Genomic DNA, 26,745 nt, shown 5'->3' on the forward strand with positions numbered 1-26,745 from the left:
CATCTGCATCAGTTTCCTAAACAATATTTTTCATTATAATTTGAGTTAAGCTTACAGACACTATTGGTTTATTAACTTTTTTGATTGGGTCAAAGTAATTAGCATTAGCTGTCCAGCTGAAAGTACAATACAAATCTGTCTCCCTGTAAATGACTTTGAATAATTTGGTCTCTCGGGTTAGCCAAACAAAGGAGTGATTGTTTGACATATGGTATAATATATATACAGTATATATGTATAACTAACACACCTGCATTCAAGATACTCCACAGAACTGAATGTAATAAGGACAGATTTTAAAAGCTACAGAATACCAATCCGTTTTCTTAAATAATAAAAAAAACAAACCTCTTATTTTTGCTTCAGATTTTTATCCTGAAATGAAAAAAAAAGGTCTTGTTATAAATTGCGAGCATCACTTAGATTGTCTTTGCATTCGCCTTTTCTAATTGAATTTAGCCCTCTGCTGTATTTCCTCTAGAAAGTATATTGTTTTTAGATTACCATTTCAGTCCTATTACTCAAAAGTCCGGCTTCTAATGCTTTCTGACAGTTATCAACATAATGAAGCATAATGAAATGATGAGCAATCTACAGTGGAAACTCAACATGGATTCCACTAGTGCTGTGTGACTGCTGTAAAAAATATGAATGCAGATGAAGATTATGTTATCCTTACCTTGTTTCCAAGGTCAAGGGCTAGTTAGATAAAGGTCTGAATCTTTCCATTTTGCAAATACAGTACTACAAATACAAAGTATGCAGTTGATTCTCAACAAAATGTGTTTAGATTTACATTTCCTAATCTGTGTGAGCGCTACCATGAAAATGATTGTTTATACAAGGGGGGGGAACCTCCTCCCCAAAAATAACCCCCAGGTTGTTTTGGAGAATTAATTTCCCATAAATGTTTACATTTTTACATAAATAAACCTTCCTTGTTCTTACTTTTTATCATGCCTTCATTCTGTGTCCAGTTAGTTTCAATTGTCATCTGCTTAATTTCTGTATAATTTTGAGGTCACTGGTTGATGCATAAAAATAACATAAGGCCATAAGGATCCATTGGGAGTAAATTCTTTCACATCTTTTCTTGAGATTTCTCCAGCATGCACTAACTCCAAAACATGCGAAATAAAAATTTCCTTGAGTTTTATCGGACATGTAATCAGCTATTAGGAGACAAAGCAAATTAGGGGCAATGACATTGCCTAAATATGCCAGATAGAATGTTCCACTGAAATATCCCCCAATATTATTTCTACTCAGCTTTTGTCTGAAGTTGCTGTGAGTACAAGACTAATCTTTCCACCATTTTCTAAAAGCAGCTTCAAAAGAAAAGCTGAAAGAATTAGTCTGGCTTCACTTTTATAAGAATTTTATCTCACAGCCAGGAGAAGCTTCACCTGCCTAATTTACTTACCAGAACTAGACTATAGTTGAATATATATTTTTTTCATCTGAAAGCTCATTTATTGTGTCTGCCTCTTATCAGGATTCAGCCTTCTTGCTTTAGCCTTTATTTCTTGAATAGGTATAATTCTGCGTCAGGAAGAATGTGCAAAAATCCTGTAGACCAAACTGTGGTCTGCTGATCGCCAGTGTTCATGAGTTTCATTCAGGTGGTCCTAGGAATTGTCTGTGGAGGCAGAAGATGACATATCTGTTAGATTAGCTATTCTTATTGATTTTCAATTATACTTTTATTGCTCCTTTTATTTCTTATTCAAATTGCAATGACAAAATACAAGAAATAAAAGCAGCAACAAATATACAATTATAAATCATACACCATCTAGCACCACACATTACAATTGCCATGGCAATTCCCCCAGAGGGTCCTGGGAATTTAAGTTTATTGGGAATTGGAGCTCTAGGAGAAGTCTCCAAATAATAATAATAATAATAATAATAATAATAATAATAATAATAATTTATTATTTATACCCCGCTCATCTGGCTGGGCTTCTTCAGCCACTCTGGGCGGCTTCCAACAAAACATTAAAATACAGTAATCTATCAAACATTAAAAGCCTAATGTTCCCTAAACAGGGCTGCCTTCAGATGTCTTCTAAAAGTCTGGTAGTTGTTGTTCTCTTTGACATCTGGTGGGAAGGCATTCCACAGGGCAGGTGCCACCACCGAGAAGGCCCTCTGCCTGGTTCCCTGTAACTTGGCTTCTCACAGTGAGGGAACCACCAGAAGGCCCTCGGCACTGGACCTCAGTGTCCCGGTAGAACGATGGGGGTGGAGACGCTCCTTCAGGTACACTGAACCAAGGCCGTTTATGGCTTTAAAGGTCAGCACCAACACTTTGAATTGTGCTCGGAAACATACTGGGAGCCAATGTAGGTCTTGTGTTATGTGGTCTTGGCAGCTGCTCCCAGTCACCAGTCTAGCTGCCAGATTCTGGATTAGTTGTAGTTTGCAGGTTACCTTCAAAGGTAGCCCCACATAGAGCGCATTGCAGTAGTCCAAGCTAGAAATAACCAGAGCATGCACCACTCTGGCAAGACAGTCTGCAGGCAGATAGGGTCTCAGCCTGAGTACCAGATGGAGCTGGTAAACAGCTGCCCTGGACACAGAGTTGACCTGCACCTCCATGGGCAGATGTGAGTCCAAAATGACTCCCAGGCTGCACACCTGGTCCTTCAGGGGCACAGTTACCCCCTTCAGGACCAGGGAGTCCTCCACACCTGCCCGCCTCCTGTCCCCCCAAAACAGTACTTCTGTCTTGCCAAGATTCAACCTCAATCTGTTAGCCACCATCCATCCTCCAACCGCCTCCAGACACTCACACAGGACCTTCACCGCCTTCACTGGTTCTGATTTGAAAGAGAGGTAGAGTTGGGTATCATCAAACAAGTCTCATCACCTTAGCAAACTACAGTTCCCAGAGTTTTGGCGGAGGGCATGATTGTTAAAGTGCCATAAGAGTTCTTTAAATGTTTGGCATGGATGTGACCTGCATCAGCAAATGCTGGAAACGATAACAGGAGAAAATATTTCATGTCCCAAGGCACCAAAATCAAAATATTTGGATGCAAATCCAGCACAGGTCTTAAAAGGGCACAAAATATCTGAGCACTAGCAATTTAGATTTGTAGGTGTCTGGAGGACGTAGACACCAAGGACCCCCCTCTCTCACACAATCCCTTCTGTTGTTTATTGTGACTGAAAGTTTGTGCTTACTCCAGAAAGCAAGGAAAGTAGCAGGTGATTGATGTTTTCAAGAGGCTGCTGTTCGTCGTGGGCTGGGCTCTGCCCACTGTAAAACCACAGAGACTCCCATGATAAATGTTCCAGAATGGCCACGCTGCTATGAAGTAAGGGTCACCCTCGGTGGCAAAGTTTATGTAAACTAGCCTACAGCAATGAAGGAGCTCACCTCAGCTGCTGAAAGAAACCAATTAGAGACTGCCACATTTACAGCTGTCAGGGGAACTCTCTGACTTTCTTTCAGAGTCAAACTCACATAGATCCACAGTGTTTACTCTGCGTTATAACCTGTCTTTCAGTGGCAGGGAGATTAACAATGAAAATGCTTATCTGAAGGGCTTCACAGCTATCAACTCCAAAACATCATTGAAATGTTATTGACAGCTCTGGAGTTGTACGTGTTTAACGAAGCCACAGGAGGAGGGATTCGAGGTTTTCTCCCCAGCAGTACAAGTGGAGGATGGACTTGCCTGTAGAAGGTTGACCCGTTCCTAGGGGAAGCCCAAGCTGAGGTGGAGAAATAAAGCACAAGGAAGATGAAATAAACAAATAAAGGGTGGTGGGAAGAGGCGGACAGATGGGGCGATGGGAGAGAAAGGGGGAATAAAGGGAAATTAATAGGACAGTTTTGGAAAGCTTTTTTGGAGGGGTGCGTGTGCAGTTGCTGAATTTGTTCATAGGACAAAAAAGTTTTGCCAGCATTGGAAACCTCAAGAAAGGTAATTTTCCACAAGCTTGCTTGCTTTAATGATAAATTCACATTAAAGCTTCTGATTTTTATTCAATTTGCCCCCATTTGATATTAAGTTTTTATTTATAGTTTTAAAAAGTAATTGAATGAAAATAAAGATAATGAGTTTGGTTCTGTTGTATTGGAGCCAAAGGTTGTGTGAGTGGAATGCTGTTCACACAAGGCTTTCTCCCACAACTGCCCTCCCTGAAGCCCCCCTAAAGCCTCCTTGAAAAGGCTGGAAGACCTTCCTTAACAGTGTAGACTGTTTGCAGGGAATGGAGAAACTGAGAATAGCCTAATGCAGGGGTAGGCAACCTGCGGCTCCGGAGCCGCATGTGGCTCTTTTACACCTTTGCCGCGGCTCCGGGGCGGATACTAGCAAGGCGAGGAGGCGCACTCCCCACTGTGGCGGGCGCTGTACTGGCTGTGACGCCGCATGGGGGCGGTGTGTGCGTTAGTCACGCACCGTCCCGACGTCACCTTCCCGCCCGCCTGCTACATTGTAAGGGGCATGTACGCTGGTCACTGCATTGAAAGGGGGCATGTACGCTGGTCACTGTTTTGAAAGGGAGTGAAGAACACACACACACAAAAAGGTAACTTGTTAATTTAACGTTTATTTCTATGAGGAGGAGTAATTCTGAGGGGTCAAACAAAGAAATAATAAAAAGTGACAAAAAAGTTATTTTTATAATGATGAGTTTTGCAGCTCCCAGTTTTTTTTTCTTCGGAAACGGGTCCAAGTGGCTCTTTTTGTCTTAAAGGTTGCAGACCCCTGGCCTAAAGTCTGTTGCTGTTGCTGTTGTTATTTTGTTTTAAAAAAGGAAACAGGAAAACACTTATGCAACTTTTATGGAGCCGACCCTTCTTCATTTAGTCATTTTTTTCTTGAAGCTTGGCTACATTCTTTCACTTTATTCTACCCTTAGTTTTATTTCTTCAGTGACTTAGCTTTACAGGAGTTTGTTTCGTTGCTGCAGTGCTATTTTCCAAGGTGTCCAAAGACCCTTCAGAGTTCCCTTTACCCTCGATCTTTTCTTTTACACTTTCTTGTTCTTCGCTTGCGCTCAGTAGTGCGGTTGTGTAAATTTAAATTTTGGGCTTTATGGCCTTATGGAGAGGGATCCCCTCTTTAGATGTTTCCCTGCTCATACCAAATTATAATAAGCCAATCCTAATGCATTTGAGGATCTTTCTCACCATTCTGCTGAGTGGGACCCCAGACTTCTACTCTAACAGCACCACAGTTTGTCCTTTCCATTTTGTTCTGTTTTAAATGCAGTATAAAACAAAATAGCAGAAAATGTCCAGGGTGAAATTTACCTAAGTCATACTCAAAGTAAACCCACTAAAATTACTAACCGTCTTCTCAGAAGTAAGTAATGGGCCTAACTCAATCGAGTAGCATTTTACAGAATGTGTTCAGCTGTTAAAAGGAATTGATATCTGTTGATATACTCCCAAGTCCAGTAAATTGAATAGTTTCCATACCCTATGGAAGACTCAAGTGCTGATTTATCATCCAGTCAGTGTCATGGCACTGATGTAAATCTGATTCCTCGTAACAGTTCCCTGTTGGGCTACAATAAGTTTGCTGGCCAGTCTTCTCTGTTAGATCATCCTTATTATCAGGCAACAGTTCCTGTTTCCCCCCTTACAAGGCCTTATTCTGGAAAATTGCTTAGAGATGCCAGCACAAGTCTGAATGCAATCAACTTCTTTTAATATTGCCGAAGTTTAAGTTATTACCTCACAGGATATGAGTCATAAAGAAGGACAGTTCCCAGGACCCATTTAACGCCTAATGGCATTAGGATTTGCACTTCTGATAAAATGATAGATCAGACAGTGCACTTTCATTTTCTTCTCTTTTATGCTACATCTCAGGGGTATATTGCATTCTTTGCCAAGCAGAACTTTTACAGCTTTGGGGAACGCAGTCACAATCTTTATCAAACAAAAGTTACCAAAATCTGGAAACCATGAGCTTCGAATATCCCATCTGATTTTCCCTCCTTCCTACGTAGGCATTTTTTTTTGGGGGGGTAGGGTAATCCACAATGCAAAGTAGGGAATAATTTCAAAAGTCAGCTCAAAAAATGGGTCAGCACCATTTTTTTCTGCTCACACAAATATGTATGGATATTACATATTGGCTATACAGTGGTACCTCGGGCTACATACACTTCAGGTTACATACGCTTCAGGTTACAGACTCCACTAACCCAGAAATAGTACCTTGGGTTAAGAACTTTGCTTCAGAATGAGAACAGAAATTGTGCGGCAGCAGCGGGAGGCCCCATTAGTTAAAGTAGTGCTTCAGGTTAAGAACAGTTTCAGGTTAAGAACAAACCTCCGGAACGAATTAAGTACGTAACCAGAGGTACCACTGTATACTCCTGTATTTTCCTTCTGTGTTACTGTAATCACTGCAAAAACATTTTTTTTAAAATCAATCATCATCATGCAAAAATACTCTCAAATTAAGAAGCCTTAACTGAAGCTTTCTTCAGGACTGGAAATGATAATTTACTACTAACCCTAGCAAACAGTATCTGTTCTACTCTATGCAGAGTAGTTAAAGAGGAGCACAGGTGTGCAGACTGCAGCGCTCAGTTGATACAAGGTGACAGGGGAAAAAAGAGAGCAAAGGTTTTCTAGTCGTACCTTGCATCTCTGTTTCCAGGGATGATCTCTTAAACCTCAGTTTTTGTGCTAAAATGCAGGCTCTGGAATTGAATGAGCTGTGGAAATGTGTTCTAATTCTTCTATTCCTTTCAAGTCATATTTGCAGTTACTGTTTATCTTATTTGAACTACACTTTTTGAGGAAAAAATACAACCAGGTAGCGTATACCGTAGAAAAATTGCAACAACATAAAACAGTTTCTAGAGAAGACGTGCTGTTGGATATCATAGTTCTAGTCTAGCGTAATTCAGGCTGCAATCCTATGTACATTTTCCCAGGAGTAAGATCAATTGAACTCAGGTGGATTTCCGAGCACATAAGCAAAAATTACACTGTCCTGCATGTAGGTTGACTCAGTCTAGCATGTTCTGCAATCCAGTGTAACTACTGCCTATTGAAACATAAAGGTAAATGTAAAGGTACCCGTGCCCATACGGGCCAGTCGTGTCCGACTCTGGGGTTGTGCGCCCATCTCACTTAAGAGGCCGGGGGCTAGCGCTGTCCGGAGACGCTTCCGGGTCATGTGGCCAGCATGACAAGCTGCATCTGGCGAGCCAGCGCAGCACACGGAAACGCCGTTTACCTTCCCGCTAGTAAGCGGTCCCTATTTATCTACTTGCACCCGGGGGTGCTTTCGAACTGCTAGGTTGGCAGGCACTGGGACCGAACGACGGGAGCGCACCCCGCCGTGGGGATTCGAACCGCCGACCTGACGATCGGCAAGTGCTAGGCGCTGAGGTTTTACCCACAGCGCCACCCGCGTCCTTCTATTGAAACATAGTATATAATAAAACACACAGGGGATATGTAATAAAAGAATAATGACTAAAAGAACAGAATAAAATAATCTCATCAGGTTAAAAGACCTAAGCCTTGTGTTGTATCAACGTGGGTGCCAGGCAACCCTACCTGGAGAAAGAATCCCAGGAAAAGGATGCTACAGCTGAGGAGGTCCAGCAACTCAGTCACCACCAGCCTCACTATGGATCGGGTGAGCAACCAAAATAACGCTTCTAAAGATAATTTCAGTGAAGGGCAGGTGGATGTGTCTTTTGGTATCTTTGCAGAAAAATGCCCATGGTGAACTAGGTATTCACCTGCATACGGAAAACAGTAACTAGTGAATCTGGTCAAATTTGTAAAAACCTTTACATTAGGATAGTGTCTGATCACACTCAGGGACATTTTCACTAGACTGATGCTTAATGCAAATGCAGCCTGTATAGACCCCAAAGTCTTAGTCACAGAAAAAACTCAGATTCTAAATACTGCATGTTCATTGATTGTTTCTAAAGTTGTTTTGATTTGTTTTGCTTTTAAGGGATGATGTATGTCAACAGTGATTTATGTTAAAGAAGGGGCAGGGTGGCTTGGCATTCCGGTTCTAACTGTTTCCTGATTATAGGTTGTCTAAAACTAGGAGATGGGTGACAGTATGGGAAATTGGATATATTCTTTCCCAGGTAGATCCATTTCCTTCTAGAGGGGTAGCACCCTTTAGCAAAACACCATATTTCTCTCCTGCTGTTCTTCATAGAGAGAGAAAATGCAAAGCTGTAGTCCATAGTTTTAGTGCTTTAAGGAGTGGCTGCGTAAACAGTATTGCAGAATATTCAAAGCGAGAAGTCTTTAAAAATGGGCTGACCTTGCAATTTCTATTTATTTGAGTGCCATTATACATTCCCATGCAAGTTGAGTTGAACAAATGTACCATCCATTTGGATCTTAACGTCAAAACATGCAACAATTGTCTGTACTGTTGCATCCTGCTTTTTTTCTTTTTTTTAATATACATACATAAACTTTAACAGCCTGAATCTAAATAAATTGTGTAAAAAAAAATTTAAATCACAATTAACTTCACATCTGCACTAATAGGATCTGAACTGGGGGTGCCTGATGTAAAAAGAGAACTCAGCTTTGAAGGGTGTGTGGGCTGGAACGCAACATTTTCATTCTCAGTGATTTGGCCTTCTGTGAAACCACAGAATCCTTGTGTGATACCAAACCTTCTGCAGCCTTTGTTCTCTCTGAGCCTGGCTGTATTCCTAGTTCTTTCTGTCTCCACTTTGGGATCTGCGCAGAGCTTCAGTAAATCTACAGTTCACTGCTTGAGGAAAGGCGGGTGCTTCCAGCAGAATGCCTTCAATTCACCTGTGCAAAAAGTGCTGACTGCTCTCTCTGTAGGTCCTTGTCTGTTAGGGTGAGGGTTTCGCCTTGTGGGATTTTCTGTGGTAACAGCCGTCATGTAAGAAACAAAGGAAAACAAGACACCTATTAAATCGAAAAATTCTGTCGTTCCTGCCCTCTTCAACCTGCCAGCATTCCAGGAGCTCCATTAGTGACTGACTGTGCTCTTCAAAGACTAGATACTGCCTTTCCCTTTGCTTTAACATCAGCCCACCACTTGGCAACTCCCCTGAACCTTCCTTTTCATGCTGGAGGTGATGCAACCTTCAAGCATCTGCTTCCCTTGTTTTCTGCTTGATTGCTTCTCCGTTTAGACACCACCGTGCTCTGCCCTACATACTAATTACCGACTTTTGCTCCCGAGGAGCTTGATTCATTGTGGCACATTTTCCCACGTAGCATTGGGCATAGCCCCGTCAAAAGCATCTTAATGGACTTGAGAGATGTTCTTCTGTTAACCCTGAAGTTGCCGTCGGCCAGGAAGCAGACCCTGCTCTCAGATTTTGAGAGACAGGGTCCATTCAGCATAGATAAATATATCATTTACCAAGACTCTGCCTCTTAATTCCTTTAGTGTTTCTGTGCTGATTTCTTTCCACTCCCAACCGAGCTACAAAAGCAAAGGTACTTAAATTGTGGCAACATATATGCCTAACAAGTACAGTGGTACCCCAGGTTAAGTGCTTAATTCATTCCGGAGGTCCGTACTTAACCTGAAACTGTTCTTAACCTGAAGACCACTTTAGCTAATGGGGCCTCCTGCTGCCGCCGCGCCACCGGAGCATGATTTCTGTTCTCATCCTGAAGCAAAGTTCGTAACCTGAGGTAATATTTCTGGGTTAGCGGCGTCTGTAACCTGAAGCGTATGTAACCTGAAGCATATATAACCCGAGGTACCACTGTACAGTGATACCTCGGGATGTGAACGGGATCCGTTCTGGAGCTCCGTTCGCATCCCGAAGCGAATGTAACCCGCGTCTGCTCGTGCGCGGGTCTAGTTTTGGCACTTCTGTGCATGCGCATGGCATCATTTTTAAAGTGTGCGCATGTGCGCGTGGTGAAACCCGGAAGTTATGCACTCCGTTACTTCCGGGTCGCCGTACAGCGCAACCCGAATTTGCCTAACCCGAAGTGTATTCATCCTGAGGTATGACTGTATAAGACTGTGATAATTTGCTGATTATGTTTTGTAAAAGAAGAAGAAGAAGAGCCAGTGTGTTATAGTGTTTACAGTGTTGTACTAGGACTTGAGAGAGTAGTGTTCAAATGTCTACTTGGCCATGAGTCTCATTAGGGGACCTTGGACCGGTCAGTTTCTCAGCTTAGTTTTAGCTCACAGGGTTGTTACGAGGGTAAAATGAGGAGGGGCAGAAGCACGTACACTACCGTGATCTCCTTGAAAGAAGGAAGGGATAGAAATGTAATCATAAGATACATGTTTTGTGTAGATTCCCCACCTCAGTATCCCTCCCACATTTACACACATACAAAAACTAACTCCTCATGAACTCTCTCACACACAGGCATACACAGACACCATTGAGGCACTATTCCTCACATGTATACCCTTTACCTCTGTGTGCGCGCACACACGCCTGTTAATTTAGGGCTGCCATACATCAAGTGGCTCAACAAATTTGCCACCCCCAGCTAAACAACTTTGCCATAATATGCTAAACAAAGTTTGTGTCTGGATTTTCACTTTTTGAAACATGGCAACCCTAGCTAATTTCTCCATTTACTTGCACGCATATTCTCACCCGCAGACCACTCACCCATCCCACCCCATTCACATCACCCTTACCCTTTAATGCAGGGGTCAGCAAACTTTTTCAGCAGGGGGCCTTGTGGGGGCCACTGTCCTTTAGACCTTGTGGGGGGCCAGACTATATTTTGAAAATAATAATAATGAATGAATTCCTGTGCCCCACAAATAACCCAGAGATGCATTTTAAATAAAAGGACACATTCTACTCGTGTAAAAACATGCTGATTCCTGGACCATCTGTGGGCCGGATTGAGAAGGTGATTGGGCCAGATTTGGCCCTCGGGCCTTAGTTTGCCTACCCATGCCTTAATGCATACTACAAATCCTCCATCACACACACATCATCCACTCTCTCCTATGCATAATATTCTTGTTGATTCTCACTAACGAATCAGAGCTTGTATAGGAAAACCATGCAAGCTCCTCCCATGACAGTATCCTAAAGGCTGGGTGAATAACTCAAGCAGCTAATTCCATAGCTCCAGTAGGTTAGAACTTAGAAACATGTAAACATATTGTAAAATCTGCTTCTGTCTGTTGCAACAGATGCTTATGCTGCCACTGCTACAGTACTAGATACCACAGAAGCCATATAGACATTACCTAAAATGTTTTGATACTGTCACATTTTGTTTTATTTATCTAAGAAGTGTATACCTTGCTTTTCACTCTGTGCCACAAATTGACTTATTGGAAAGAGGGAGGAGTTTAGAATCACACAGAAACAAATGTTCCATCAGTGCAAATTTGTTTTGCTTCCATGTTGCTTTATGGGTTTTCCTGACCACCCACAAAAGCTGATGGGGGCTACAGGGGGAGAAGAGGAAGTAAGCCCTTTTGCATTAGCAAGAGGTTTTGTGCTGGCTTCCACTAGGAAAACTACTTAGTTTAGTCTAGCCCACAAGATACAGAATTTAAAACATATGCTAAAACTTCATAAAGTAAGAAAACAGATGAACATATTAAAACCATTTTAATCTAGTGCCTGAAACTTAAGAGGGGTTCCTGTCTGATTTCTAGCAGGAAGGAGTTCCATAGAGTTGAACCTCCTATGCTAAAGGTACAACTCATTTTATACACACCCATGGGCCTGCCCAAATGCCTTGTCTGCTGAAGGGAATATTATGAGTGTGCTTTGGACTCTGGTGCTCACTTTTGTTCCATTCTGCAGCAAAAAAAAAAAAAAAAGGGGCAGGTGCCATGTTTATTTGAAGTAGGGTTTCCCTGAACTTATGAGACAGAACACACTAGATGTGCTACCATTTCTTTCACCCTGCCATGCGGGTTAAGTGTGCCTGATCTCCCTCAGGGTGAAATTGATAGCTTTTATGTTGTGAACCATATGCCCCCTGACAACTAGGGGAATAGGATGGTATACAAATTTAATAAATAAAATAAAAATAAATGGCTGAACAGACTCTCTAATTCTCTTTTCCTTTTCTTATTTCCTGTTCACAGAGTGCTTTCTAAGCTCTGCATGTTGTGACATGATTCAACATGAACACATTTCTTCCTCCAGTTTACTGGGTTGTTTTATGCATTTAGACAAGCAGGGTTAATGTTTCTTGCTGATGTTAAATCACACCAAATTTACCCAGAAACAGTGTGGAAGCTGCTGGATGTTGTGGAAGAGGTGGACACATGTAAAGTGACAGAGGGCAGAGGGATTAACAAAGTTGCACTGGGATATTTTTGTGAAGCTCAGCTAATCGTTAAAACATCCTGGGAAAAGGGGGTTTAGGAAGATGGGCAAAGACCAGAATAAAAGAGCCGTGGAACATTTTATTCATGCACCTGTTCATAGTATTAAGAGAGATCATGGTGATGCTTTTGGCTTTGATCCAGCCATATGTGCGTATCGAAGTTTGCTGCCATGCACACATTTTCTGAGGTTAAAAGGCACCTTCTATGACTTGGGCTGAAATAATCTATTTAGAGGAATTTGGGGAAAGATCACAAGATCACATTCTCTCCACCTTCCACCCCCAACAAAAAGACGAATATTTTGTCCGTGCTCTGGCTGTTACTACTGCACAGCATGTGGATGAGTCTTTTTAGCTCAGGCAAATAGGCATACACAACAGCCATTTATTGACACAGTTTGCTATCTAGCCATAAATATGCACATGGAAATCCTGCTTCCCTGTGTGCATGGCCTTAGCTCTGTGGGACTGTGTGTGTACTTTTATAGCATTTTAGTACTTTTACCCCAACCCCCCCCCCAAAAAAAAACTACATATGAAATGGAACAGTTGCAGACTCCACTAACTGCCAGGTGTGTTTGTTTCAACAGATCACATCAGGGTAGATAACCCCTAGAGAGGGTTTCCTTCCTTCCTTTGACCTGGAAATGTAATTTAAAAAAATAAAAAATGTGCCTTTTGTCTTGCAGGCCCTCCATCTGCCCCCCAGAACCTGATTTCCAATGTCAACGAGACATCCGTCAACTTGGAATGGAGCCCTCCTCAGAACAAAGGTGGCCGCGAGGATGTTTCCTATAATGTGGTATGCAAGAGATGTGGAGCCAATGATCTGAATCGCTGCCGGTCCTGTGGGAGTGGTGTACACTTCAGCCCTCAGCAGAATAGCTTGAAAACCACCAAGGTTTCTATTACTGACCTTTTGGCACACACAAACTACACCTTTGAAATCTGGGCGGTGAATGGAGTATCCAAGCAGAATCCTAGTTCGGACCAAGCTGTGTCTGTCACTGTGACTACAAACCAAGCAGGTAAAATCCAACAGACACTTTCCCTCCCTTGTTCTCCATTCTCCATCTCAATTGAAAATGGTACTGTACGAGCTTATCAGTTGATGCTGAATAGAGGACACCAGAGAAATATGAAATGCTTACGCAGTTATTGCTTTTGCATGGTACTTTTTGCAGTTGCTTTATTAGGATGAAGTTATGCTTTAAGGAGATGTTGCTGAAATTCACAGTTGTTGTGCCCTTTTTGGCCTATACTTGACTGCATGTGCTAATCTGAAAGAACATCAGGACTCATTGCACATAGGAAACGCTACCTTTTTATAAGTGCGTCACATTCTTCCTTGGGCAGGAGTCTTAACGCTTGAGTCAGAGGGCTGTTCAGCCGCGAGCCTGTTTTTTCTCAGCGCCAGATGGAAGAGAAGTAAAATAGCAACCAGGGAATAAAGAATACAGATAGATCAGCCTTGGCACTTCCCCAAGATCTAGAATTTTAATTTTGTTTGGCATTTAACCTGAGCTTCTGAAACAGTATAGGAAACATCTAACTGAAATGTTTCAGTCATGGTACCAAGCAGAATTGTTGTTTTAATTCAGAGAAGCCAAAGCACTGGGGAGCGGGGGGTAAAATTCCAAACATCTGGAAAGCGACGCTACATATTGGAGCTTATATGCTAATGCTAGAAGCCTCTGACCCAATATGGGTGAGCTAGAGGGCTTGGTCTTAGAGGAGAGCTCAGATATAATGGGCACAATGGAAATTTGGTGGAATGGAGAGAACTAGTGGGACATGGTTTTCTCTGAATGCAAACTCTTTAGAAAGTCAGGCAAGGACGTATTGGAAGTAGTGTCACTGTTAATCAAAGGCACCATTGATTCCAACAAGCCAGAAATCCCAAAAAAGGAGAGACTGCTTCACATCATCACTGTAGATGGTGTTATCAGGCCCCAAGGATTAGTATTAAGGGTATTCTATTGTCCCCCTGAACAAAATGCTTAGGTGATCTTAAGGTAGAGAATTAAATCAATGAAGCATCCCAAAGAGAAAGTGCTGTAGTAATGATCAAATTCAATTATTTTCACATAGTCTAGCTATATGCATGTCCTAGTCATGGCAAAGAAATCTTTGAGATACTGGGCTCTAGAACAATTGGTCATGGAGCCAACCAGAGGGACAGTGACCCTAGACTCAGTCGTAAGTGGTGCCCAAAACATGCTGCAAGATGTAAATATTGTTGAACCACTTGGGAATACTGAGCATAGTGCTGTCGAATCTTATTCAGAGTTGACCCACTGAAATGAATGCATCTAAGTTAGTTATGTTCATCTATTTAATTGGGTCATTCTGAGTAAAACTCAGTTGAATACCACCCAGTGTATTTCAAGGTTGTCAATTGCCGTGGAAATCCAACACAGTCACGTTTGACTTCAAAAGAGGGAAAATGAGAGGATTGGTAAAAAGGAGCGTGAAAGAGAAAGTGAAGTGGGCCAAACCCCTCTGGAATGCTTGGAGGTTGTTCAGAACCACAATAACAGAAACTCAGCTAGAATTTATACTACAGAATCCTGTCAAAGCCAGTATGTATCTAAATACCAGTTGCTGGGAATGAGATGTAGGGAAAGTGTGATTGCACTCATGTCCCATAGGCATTTGGTTGACCACTGTGAGAGCAGATGGACTAGATGGGATTTTTGACTGATCCAACATGGCTCTTCTTATGTTCCCTAAATAATAATACACTTTGAATAATTAATTTTGAAATCATTTTGCAAATCATGCTAGCTGGCTGCCATATATTGAGTTAATTTGTACTTTGCCTTTGTAATGGGGAAATGAACTCTGTGTGTTGTTGTGTGGTTTATTTCCTCTTCAGAGTTTGATGCGCTTCTGAGAGTTTTGCAGGGAAATAGTTCTCAAGAATAAAATTGGCTGTAGAAACATTTTAGGGAATACCAATGCCACATGAGTTCTAGGTTTTGAGCTGTCTCCTTGAGCTGTCATTGAAATTAAATGAAACCAACAAGACTTGGCATCTCATAACGATGTTTGATAACAGAATCTGGCTGATATTTAAAATTTGCATTCTGTCTATTGTACACGAAGTGTTTTTGTAAACATTTGAATTGATTTCCTTAAATCACCATGCAGTGGTGTTGGCGGGTACAGGTGAGGAGTAGAACAATGCTGTGCCAACCCAAGTTAGCATCTGGATCAGAATGTGGCAATCCTAGTTCATTTTGAGAAGCTGTTTATATCCAACACAAAGGGTAAAGTCCTAGGCAGAGTGGTAAATAGCAGACCTGATCTTTTATAGGTCAATGTCTATAAAATTGGGCATGTCTAAAAGCCTTACATTTGTTTTAATGAAATACATTCCACCCCTTCCCTATCAGGCGTGGCCATGTAATTTAAGGGCTTATGTGTCTCTGCAGTGGGATCTGAGTAAAACTTTCTCCTTTGACCATATTTCTTCTCTAAGAAATATATTATCGTATCCAACAGTAGCTGCTCTAGCAGAAAGTCTTCTACTGACTCAAGTGTTGCGTGATTTTTGTTGATCTCTCTTACCCACTGAAGCTCCCTCTGTGCCCCTACAAAAGCTACCCTTGCAGGTTACAGAACCTGCAGAAATACTATGGGATATAATGTAGAGGGCTGCAGTGAAGATTGTATTGTCATGTCTTGCACAAGAACAAGCGCTTTTCTGCTAGTGCAGAGCCACCGTTAGTTACAAAACTATAGTTTATTGATATTCCGTGTTCCTCCTGCTCCTAATATGGAAAAGTACTACTATATTAATAAGAAATCACAGCCTTATGGCTCATCTTCATAAAGCCATATCATCACGGTCTTCGATTCATCTCACCTTGGCCAACATAATTTTTTTAGGGTAGTGGAGATTGTCCATCCTGTGTTAGCCTTCCTCTAATCACTGTTTGCCAGTTCAGTGAGGATGCATGTGGCTTAGAGAGATGGGTAGTGATAAAGCATAACGTTTTGCATGCAGACATTCTCCAGTTCAGTTGCCGGTGTCTCCAGATAACAGGATCACGTAGAAGGTGATGTGAAAGACCGCCAGCTGGGACCCTGCAGAACCACTGCTGGGCCAAAGCAGAGTCAGTGGTGGACTAGAGGGACAAATAATCTCACCTGGTATTATTCACTCACTTTATATAAAAGAACAAGTCTTAAAGGTAGCTATGGAGCCTATACTATTGCTGATGGTGACCAAGATGTCTTCCTTACTAGACTCTACCATCCAATCTGGCAGCCCAAATCTATCATAGTTCCTCCCATAAATATCCTGCACTAATTTTTCCACTTTGGTGCTATCCCTGGGGGATGCCATTTTGACAACCTCTTCAAAGGTGGAGCAGCCAGTCAGAAGGCAACAGAGCAAAAAAGGGTCCTTCTCTGAGGCTGGTTCCTGTCACTTGTTTACAGCCAAAATGCTGACTCCAGAACCAATGTTCACTAAAAGAAGAGGCATGTGTTTAAGGCATCTCCCTGTTTTCCTATATTGCATATCATACCCCTGCATGTGAGAGAAAGACATATAAGGAGGCAGAAAATAATGTCAAAAATATCTTCATAGAACTTGTAAAGCTGAAAAGAATCTCATTCGGACACCTGCATTAAATCAACAACCTTCATTTATTTGCTTGAGTACTTGGCAGCACATTGATTGAAAATAGATACAGTACAATAGTAGGAGAGACCATATAATTGTGAGTCATGAGTGTGTTTTTCATTATTTTCTATACAACTTTTATCAACTCAGTTGGAGCAATGTAAGTGGGTTGCTGAGCTGCACTTTAGTTTATTCACTTACATTTTGTTTTTTATTTTCATTTGCAATGGGTTTTTGTAAGTTGTTTTTGTTTTTGTAAGTCTCAGAATGTTTAAAGGAAAATATGCAAATAAAACTTTGGTGACCAATGTGAATATATGAAGACAATATTATTCTATAGTAAGATTTGTGTCTGAGCTTATAGATAGTATCTCAGTATGACTTTATCCAGATATGATATGCCTTTCAAAAATATGTTGCATTATATGTTAAAAATATTAAGGTGGCTTGCAGTTGTCTCAGCTTTATAGGATCCTGTGACATGATTAAGAAACAATACTATGATAATCTGTAGATTTTAACAGATATGATTAAGGAACAGTACTATGATAATCAGTATATATTAACTTTGCAGTCCTGTACATGTCTGTAAGCCCCAAAGAGTTCAGTGGGACTCACTGCCACATTAATGTCTGTTGGACTGCGACATAAGACTGTAGTTCTACATAAAGATGAACAGGTACATCAGCTGAAATAGAATTCATCAGTGCTTCCACTGTGAAAATAGGGGCTTATTGTTGGTAACTGTGTTACAAGTAGATATATTAACTACTAAAATCAGTAGTCTCTGTCAGCTGAAATAGACCACATACCTTTCTAACCAGTTTCAATAAATCATAGGTGCATGATCCTGCTAAAAATAAGCTTCTTTCACTCATTTGAGTTGGAGAGTAAAGCACATATTTGATCTATATATCACTGGCCTTGTTGAAGTGGATGGAATTTATAAAGTCTTCATTTTGGATAGATTGAGTCCACTATTGTTAAAAGAAATCCTCTAGAAAGAAACTAAGTTAGAAAGTAGGAATATTTGTTAAAAGGCTAAATTCAGTGAGAAAACTTACCAAGCTGATGATACCACATTGTTTGGCGTGGTTACAACAAAATGGGACTGAGAGAGGCTTCTAAAGGATCTCCCCAATGAGTGGCAAAATTGCAAATGCAATTAAATGTAGGGGGGGGGGGCAAAAACATAATAATCTAATTTCACATACTGTAAGCGCTTATAGGATCTGAACATTCTGGTTACATAACCTAGAGCTGGAGAAGAGCAATCACAATAATCTAGGGACTGGCACATTGTATGTACCCTTATGTTATACATCTTGAGTGGTTTTGGGTTCAATCTTGAGCACACCATTCAGTTTAAACCTTCCTGTGTACAGTACCTTGGGTTAAGTACTTAATTCCGTTCTTAACCTGAAACTGTTCTTAACCTGAAGCACCACTTTAGCTAATGGGGCCTCCCGCTGCTGCTGCACCACCGGAGCACGATTTCTGTTCTCATCCTGAAGCAAAGTTCTTAACTTGAGGTAATATTTCTGGGTTAGTGGAGTCTGTAACCTAAAGTGTATGTAACCTGAAGCGTATGTAACCCGAGGTATCACTGTATATATTTTATGTAGGTACACATTGTAGTAATGACAATGTTTCTGTTCTGAAACAAAAAGTATTCACATGGGAATAAAGCTACATGGGAAGAAAAAACAAAGCAGAGTGACGATTAAAAATATAAATGTCTCTATCTTCCATCTTTGCATGTGGCTTCATTTTGTGTTACTCAAAGGACACACTGCTATGTTCTGATTTTGGAAAGCTTTTTTTCCCAAAAAAGTTTTTTTCTTTAGCAAATGAGACTGCATGGCAATTTGTTAGCCGGTTAGGTTACCTTCAGCTTAATGTTCTGTTAAGTCAGCCATCACAGTGAAATGGGTAGAGGAAATGCCAATTAAGGTGGGGATGCCCTGTTAATAAATATTCAGGCTTTTCTCTCACTGCAACTGGCTGTGGATATTTTAAAATTGCTGCTGTAGTCAGCGAGGGATCTTTTGTATGACGATATCCAGCTCTGGCTAATGCTTACACACACTCCCTTCTTTTTCAGCGTATCTAGCTGTCTGTTCTCCTGTCACAAAGCTCCTTCGTTTCAGAAAGAGACTGAGACCTGCAACATACTCTCCCAATATTACACACACACACACACACACACACACACACACACACACAGAGTCTCTCCAGATTGTTAATCACCGTCATCCTGTACTGCTTGCCTCCAACATTCTGGACCTGTCAGATACGGTCTAGAATGCCAAACCAGTAGATCAGAATGAACACATTCTTCTGCTAGCTAAATACTGTTTTGAGTTTCATTGCAGTTAGCACCAAGCTAAACCTCCGCAAGCAGTGGGCAGGGTAGATTTTCAAGGATGTCATGGAGAAAGAGAAGTGGATTCACACTTTGATTTTCCTAATTGAGGCACAATGGTTGAGGCGAAAGTGGGGCAGTGGGCGGAGTGTCAATGTTTTACTGTTTTAAAGGTGTTTTTTTTTAAAAAAAAACAACACAAAAAACCACACACATTAGAATAGTCAAAGGGCTTTGGGTGCTTACTTCCGGGTAACTCACAAACACTGGAAGATTTTCTAGAAAAATAAACAAATTCTTGCTTGGTATTTTGGTGTAGTGCTTTGGAAGCCCCTGCTTGCTTTCAGATGCTGATTAGAATTCCATGCACATTGTGCCACACAGCACAGAAAATGCACATAAAGCGCTTCTCTATGTTCTGCCAGCCCGATTTAGACTGTGCAATAGCGTATGTGTATCAAATGAGGATCCATTGCTATACCATGCCCTGCGTCACTTTGCGCTGCTCACGCTGACAATGATGGAAGTTGCACGGGCAGATCAAAAGCATCAGATGGCCCTTAGTTTGATTCCAAGTGTTATAGCTGAGGCTGCCAAGGCTAGTAAAGTGAAGGGCCTTTCTGTTTGGCTGCCATCTTGCTCTCTGTATTTCTAATTAGCCCATAACGCATGCACACTTGAAATGAAATGCAGTTGGACAATTATTTTAAGTAGCTGCAAAAACACATTTACATTTTCATGCAAAAATAAAGTTAATTGACTCTCGCATTCATCATCTTCTCCAGTTTGTCAAGAGAGGCAGCTGAGCACATGCCAACCACAGCAGAAGTTTCCTCCCCTGGACCTCTGTCATCCAAATACCTAGTTATCCAAATTCACCGTGTGATTTCCCTTATCCTAAGCATCCCACCTGACAGTGTCACCTTCTGTTATCTTTACATTTTGGAGCTTTCATTCACTGGCTTTGAAAATGAGGCTTAACTGCATTTTAAAAAACACACACACATACACACAACACACAAATAATTTGTCCCTGTCCCTTCTTTTCACAAGAGAGAGGAAAGTATTTTTATTTACCTCGTTTATAGTTTGGAGAGCTATTCCCACCCCCTCCCTAATGTATGCTTGTTTGACTTTGCGTTGATGAGTGAGTGTTTGGTTTACTGTGTGTGAGGAAATCAGTGAAAGGAAACTAAGTCAGACTAATGAGTATTATGTTTAGTTCTCAAAGTAGTAAGGGCCAAGGTCATTCTTATTTCTGGTGGGATTGAGATCTAAAGGCTAGACCCAGGTCCTGTGGGATTTCTGTATCCTGTACTCACAAGCTTCCACCTACTGGCTAGCAGTTATGCTGCTTTGATTAGAGGGCAGATGTTGTACAGTGCCCTGGTCCAAGAGGAGCAAATTCCCAGTCGCCTGACAATGAAGATTTTAGAGCATTGACAGAGACTCTTGAATGAGATGCTTTGTCCAAAATGAAGAGCCACAGAAAAGTGTGAGAAGCTGTATTTTTAAGGCTCCCTCATAATTTGAGCTCCGTGCTGGGTGGGGCAGGGAGGACGGTATTATGTGCCGTTTACAGTGGCAGAAATAAAAGATCAAGTGGAAGTAGACCCTACTCATGACTGTGTTACCCCATCCTGGAAATTTTGGCCTTGTGTATTTAAGAATGAACTCTTTTCGGACTCCATATATCATGCTAGAATCAGGGGACTTTGCCCTCATCTACTTGGCAGTGTTGTGCCAGTCAGCTCTTTCCCATCCAGTCCACTTAATGCTGTGAGAGAACAGGGAGGCAATTTGCTAGGCTTTACGTAGCCATGTGGTTCCTTGGGATGCCCCCAAAGCAGCAGGGTGACCTTCAGCCTTGTTGCCATTGGCCATGCTGGCTGGGGCTGATGGGAGCAAATAACATCTGAAGTGTGCCAAGATAGCTGCCCCTGTTTCATGCAATGAAGTGAATAATGGCAATAATTCTGATACAAAAATAATGGCAGTATGTGTTTGTGTTTGATATACAGTATTGAGGTTCATTGCTTCTGGATCATTTACGCAGTAAGAAAGCATTCCTTTCATCTGTAATATGAACTCCTAAAACTTTGTTTTGAAGGATTGTCACAATAGAAGCCCATAATTCTATGAAGGAAGAATAGATTTCAAAAATAGCTTATTTATGTACGTAATTCAGTTTCTATTCCACACCTTCTAAAATGCTTAAGGAAAGTAACAATACTCTTTTTAATCAGTAATTTAAGATGTTTCAAAATGATATCTAGCAATAAATAATGTTAGAAAAGAAAGAAAGTAGAGCTAAAACTACAACAAAAAGTTTTGAAAACATATAATCTCTTTAGGTGGTACAAAACTAGAAAGAAAACTGAAAGGAAAAGGATTTTTAATAATTAAATCTCATTCTACTTGTTACTGACTTAGGCCTCAGGAAGGAATGAAAATCCAGTTTTGTTTTCAGTCAGATAAAAATCAATATAAAGAACAAAAAGAGAAAAAAGTTGAGAAGGAGAAGATAAAATATATGTTTTTGCATCTCAGCTAGGCAACTAGCAACATATTTTGGGGAATGAGGAACAAATAAATTTTCCTGAAGAGCCCCCCCCCCCCCGCCCTTGAGCTATTTATTACATTTATACCACATCATACTTGCACAGAAGCAGCCCTTGTGACTTTATATGATTTAAAAGCCTTTATATAAAGCTTAGAATTTCAAAAATCTCTAACCCTTACTGTTGAACCTCAGATCAAACTAGAAAATCTTAAAGCCTTTCCAGGAAGTCTTCAGGTTCATACATTAATAGAGCAAGAGGGGAAAGGTGTTTTGTAATTGTGAGGGAGCCACCAAGAATATCTGTCTGGTCTTCAAAATTCGCACAGAGAGGATTCGGACAGAAAGGTGCTTTTGTTTGAACTTTGAGGCTGCAGTTGAACAAAGGACAGAAGGTGTACAGGCATGTTTCAGTCCAGCATGGTGTCCTCCTTCCTGTGATTGGCATCTTGACCCCTCAAATGTACAGAAAGCAGCCTGGTATTTGGCTGAAGGAGAACTTTGCACAGGAAGGTTGATTGTTCTGCACCTTGGTCAACCAAGATAATAGGAGCTGTCAGCAGGAGACAAGCCTGAGATGTATGGCACAGATACTTGACACAGCAGGGCTGCTTTAGCCTTTCTGCGTGCCCAAAAAAGAGGATGTTTCTACAATGGGAGACAATTGAGAATGTGAAGTTCAAAGCTAGTAAGGGAGGCAGTTCATAGCTGGTTAAATATTTGGAAGATGTAATGTGGTCAGGAGTGTAAGGATATGTGTGTCTTGAAACTTGTTTTGCATAAATGTCAGCCCTTCTTTATTTATTTGGTTAAAAATAAATTAATAATGCATGTTTTAAACAGTTTAAAATTGTGGACAGAAGGTATTTTTTATATATATGTAAGAAATCATCCCGTCTTTGTTCTTTTGATGGTTTAATGATTCATCGTATACCGTACAAAGAGTTTTGAAAAGGAAAACAAATTTTAAAAAAGTGGGGAAACCACAGGACTTAGAAGTCTAAATGTGGCAGGAGAACCAGAGAGTAGAAAAAATAATCATCGCATTGAATTGTTTCTAAGATGCTACTGAAATGAATGGTTAGCTAAAAGATGCCTTTCATTTGTCCGTCATGTGTGCTTGGGAAGAAAACTCCCAAGGATCTCAAAGATAAACAGCTCTGATCAATTGAGAATTCCTGCCCAAGGTCCTTTAATTATGCCCCTCAAAAAGAGTATGCTGTGGTAGGAAATATCTTCTCTATGCTGCCTTTTTCCCTTTGGCACCCAGCCTTGTTCATGTGCATTAGACGTGCTAATAAGACTGTGCATACATGCAGCCAACTCAAAACAAAACAAAGAGGGAAATCTACCATTGGGAGGGGTTAGATTTATTATTTTAAAGCGATTACATTTTTTACACAGAGAAATAATACAAACAACAACTGCCTGCTTCTTGGCAAAGCAGCTGTACCACCCATTTCCATGAATTTGTATTCAACAAGAGGGTAAGACTCAGTCGGCAAGGCAAAGAAAAAGGCTTCGGCAACCCTTAGTAAATCACCAGCTTCAGGGTTCATTGAACAACGTAGGAGAAAGTAGTCTACTCTGTAGTGACAAGAGGTGATTACGATGTTTAAGTACACACTTGGTCACATTTTGAGTGAGATCTGACTGTTTTCTCAGGGAAATGAAATTCACTGTCACTCCATAGCAAAGTGGCTTCTATTATTTTACACGGGTGAGTAGCACAAATTCTTACTTTTTCCTCCATTTGCAGTTGGGACAGGATAGATGCATTAATAGTTTCAACATCAGTGTAGCTTTTCCTCCCAGCTATGAATGTAGGAAGAAGCAAGTATTTGTGCTTCTTACCCATGTAAAATACTTTACTACCGAGTGACAATGAATTTCATTTCCCACAGAAAATGGTCAGTTCTCTTTCAAAATGTGACCAAAGGTGTACAGAAACAACTCTCTGTTGTTGCTGTGTCCCTGTCTGTTTTATATTTCCACCTCAGGGCAACATTTCAGCGAGTTCAGTAGGGCCTGATCCATAATAGCCCTGGGAAGGCCAGGCTGCTTCGTAATTTCTGTTCCAGTCCAGATGAGTTTTCCAGCTGCAATTGCACCTCCATCTTCACAGCTCCCACATGTTCAGGGGGCTTTTTTCCCCCTCCCTAGCCATCTCCTACAAACTGAGTAAAATTAATTGTTATCTCCTAAGAGGAGCCAGAAAGACACCAGAGTCCAGTCTGCAGTTGAGCAACAATAAAAGGATTCAGAGAACTTTATCAAAGCCTCTATTAACCCCCTGCTGGTGTCCTCAAACAGGATTTTTCCTCCAAGAATGAGAGCACAAAAGCTGGGCTACACAACTGCCCCTGTGTGTCCATTCAGAGGTTTTAAATCCGCCGAGTTACTAATTAAAATGCCATGCAGTGTAGCACAAATAAACATAGCCTGCTTCTAAGTCCCTGCATTGCTCCACTGACTCATGATTCAAGAAGCAGAGTAGGAAGCTGACCTGATTATATCCATGGATGAGAACGCTAGCCCAGCCTCGCTCTCCCATATTGAATTGTTAAGCTTTAGCTGTGGAGGGAAGCAGAAAAGGACTGTCAGATACACTCATACGTAAGGCGATGAAGGGGACCAACAAGCTCTTTGTTTAGAAACTGTCCCTCATGGGGAGGACGGTCCTTGCGGTGCCCTTCTGGTAGAAGCCTTATTGAACCGAACACAGTTGTCGCTGGCCGTGTATCTGGAGAATCGGGAGCGTTGTCCGTTTGCACAGGTTTGCATTGGCTCATGGAGAGCTGTAGCGTGCACCTACCGCAGTCTGCAATCAAAGTGGCAACGTTCTGAGGAATGTCACAATGCTGAGCTTTCTAGCAGACGTGACTCTTTTCACCGAGATATGTCACAGGAGATTTAAATCCGTGTGAACTGGTGTGTAGAGAGTTTGGCTGGGGTGTTTTATTTTTGTTTTGTTTTCGTGTGCTTGTGTGTCTTTCTCTTCCCTCCCCTTTCTTTCTTTTCTTTTTTCAGTACGAGAAAGCTCTGGTGGGGTTTCCCCCTGCCCAAACAAATCATGCAAATGTATGGTTGCTATCTGCGTGCACTCGGAAGATTTCATGCAGTCTGTTTAGATTAATGTAATCTTCCTTCATTACTAAATTCAAGCACTGGCATTCTCGGCCTTTGAGTTAGTAGCCTTCTTGGTCATTGGAGCACTTGGTTGCAGAGCTCTTGTAAAGGGGAGAGGGGGAAAATATCTTAATCACTATCAGACATTTATAGTGTTTTTATGCCTCTCTCTTGAATACATTCCAAAGAGGGAAAATAGCAAACCAGGCCATATGTACATAGTTTATGCCTTTTGGCCATTATTAGTTCAGAACACTCCATATGGGAAAAGGTCCTGTGCAAAACACACACTGCTTTGTTTTTTGTCCTTAAAGCCTTGCACTTGGATGTAATTAAGTTCCATCATTGGATATTGTTATAAGAATGATTTCAGAGGGGAGAGGAATGGACAAAGCAGAATTAAATACACTTGGCTATTTTATATTAAATTATATTGGTTTTATTCTTTATAGAGAGGAAAATCATTTCTGTTTTCACAGCATCCTGTTGGTTACATCTCTCACATACCTCTATGAGAAGAGATGGCAAAGACACAAATGCATTTCAGTCTTTGTGAAAATTTACTACGCAATGTGGAATGTTTTCAGAGACAGTGTACGTTGCATCCAATGTTAGTCACACTAAGAGCAGATCATGAAGTCCATAAGTTATAAAGAAATGATCATTTAGTTAACAAAGCATGTTTTTTGTATTATCCATTCAGTTTATCAAGTTATATATATTTATGACATTTGCTTAACATGGCAAAAGACATGGCAAAAGTCAACAAAAGACATAATGTCTGCGGATGCATTTTTTATTTTTATTGGTCAACTTTGATGAAAAGAAATGCAAGTTTCTGGTCCTCATTGTTACTGAGATACTGAATTGCTTTCAGAGTATGAAAAACAATTCTCTCTTTAAATCTTTTATTGATTGATAGACATTTTTCTTCCTAAACACAATGCCTTTTTAGTCACACAGATGCAGAAATCAGTTGGAACCTGGTAGTCTGCATTAGCTGAACTTGAGATGGCCCTCCTGCTGATATACCGTATTTTTCGCTCTATTGGACACAGTTTTTCCTCTCCAAAAATTGAGAGGAAATGTGTGTGCGTCCTATAGAGCGAATGCAGGCTTGTGCCATAGCCGCGCGCAACCCCTCCGGCAGGGAGAGGCTGCACGGGGCTATGGCTTCTTTAGCCCTGCGCAGCGTCTCCCGGCAAGGAGAGGCTGCACGGGGCTAAAGGGGAAGCCAAAGCAGCGAGCGGGATGGATCCCGCTCGCTGCCTTGCCTTCTTCCATAGCTGCGCGCAACCCCTCCGCAAGGAGAGGCTGCACGGGGCTATGGCTTCTTCAGCCCCACGCAGCCTCTCCCGGCAAGGAGAGGCTGCACGGGGCTAAAGGGGAAGCCAAAGCAGCGAGCGGGATGGATCCCGCTCGCTGCCTTGCCTTCTTCCATAGCTGCGCGCAACCCCTCCGCAAGGAGAGTCTGCACGGGGCTATGGCTTCTTTAGCCCCACGCAGCCTCTCCCGGCAAGGAGAGGCTGCATGGGGCTAAAGGGGAAGGCAAAACAGCGAGCGGGATCCATCCCGCTCGCTGCCTTGCCTTCTTCCATAGCTGCGCGCAACCCCTCCGCAAGGAGAGGCTGCACGGGGCTATGGCTTCTTTAGCCCCACGCAGCCTCTCCCGGCAAGGAGAGGCTGCACGGGGCTAAAGGGGAAGCCAAAGCAGCGAGCGGGATGGATCCCGCTCGCTGCCTTGCCTTCTTCCA

General features: G+C 41.6%; 1 protein-coding gene across 2 annotated transcripts in view; it reads left to right on the plus strand.

The window, feature by feature from the left end:
- EPHA4 (EPH receptor A4) overlaps window positions 1-26,745 on the plus strand; it is a 170,749-nt gene that overhangs the window by 81,656 nt on the left and 62,348 nt on the right. For both annotated transcript variants that reach the window (XM_081006883.1, XM_081006882.1), the window contains exon 5: window positions 12,991-13,329. In XM_081006883.1, the coding sequence (XP_080863009.1) occupies window positions 12,991-13,329 (339 nt within the window). The remainder of the gene's footprint in view (window positions 1-12,990; window positions 13,330-26,745) is intronic.

This window comes from Podarcis pityusensis, assembly GCF_964106645.2.
Source record: "Podarcis pityusensis genome assembly, chromosome: 5".
Taxonomy (NCBI): domain Eukaryota; kingdom Metazoa; phylum Chordata; class Lepidosauria; order Squamata; family Lacertidae; genus Podarcis; species Podarcis pityusensis.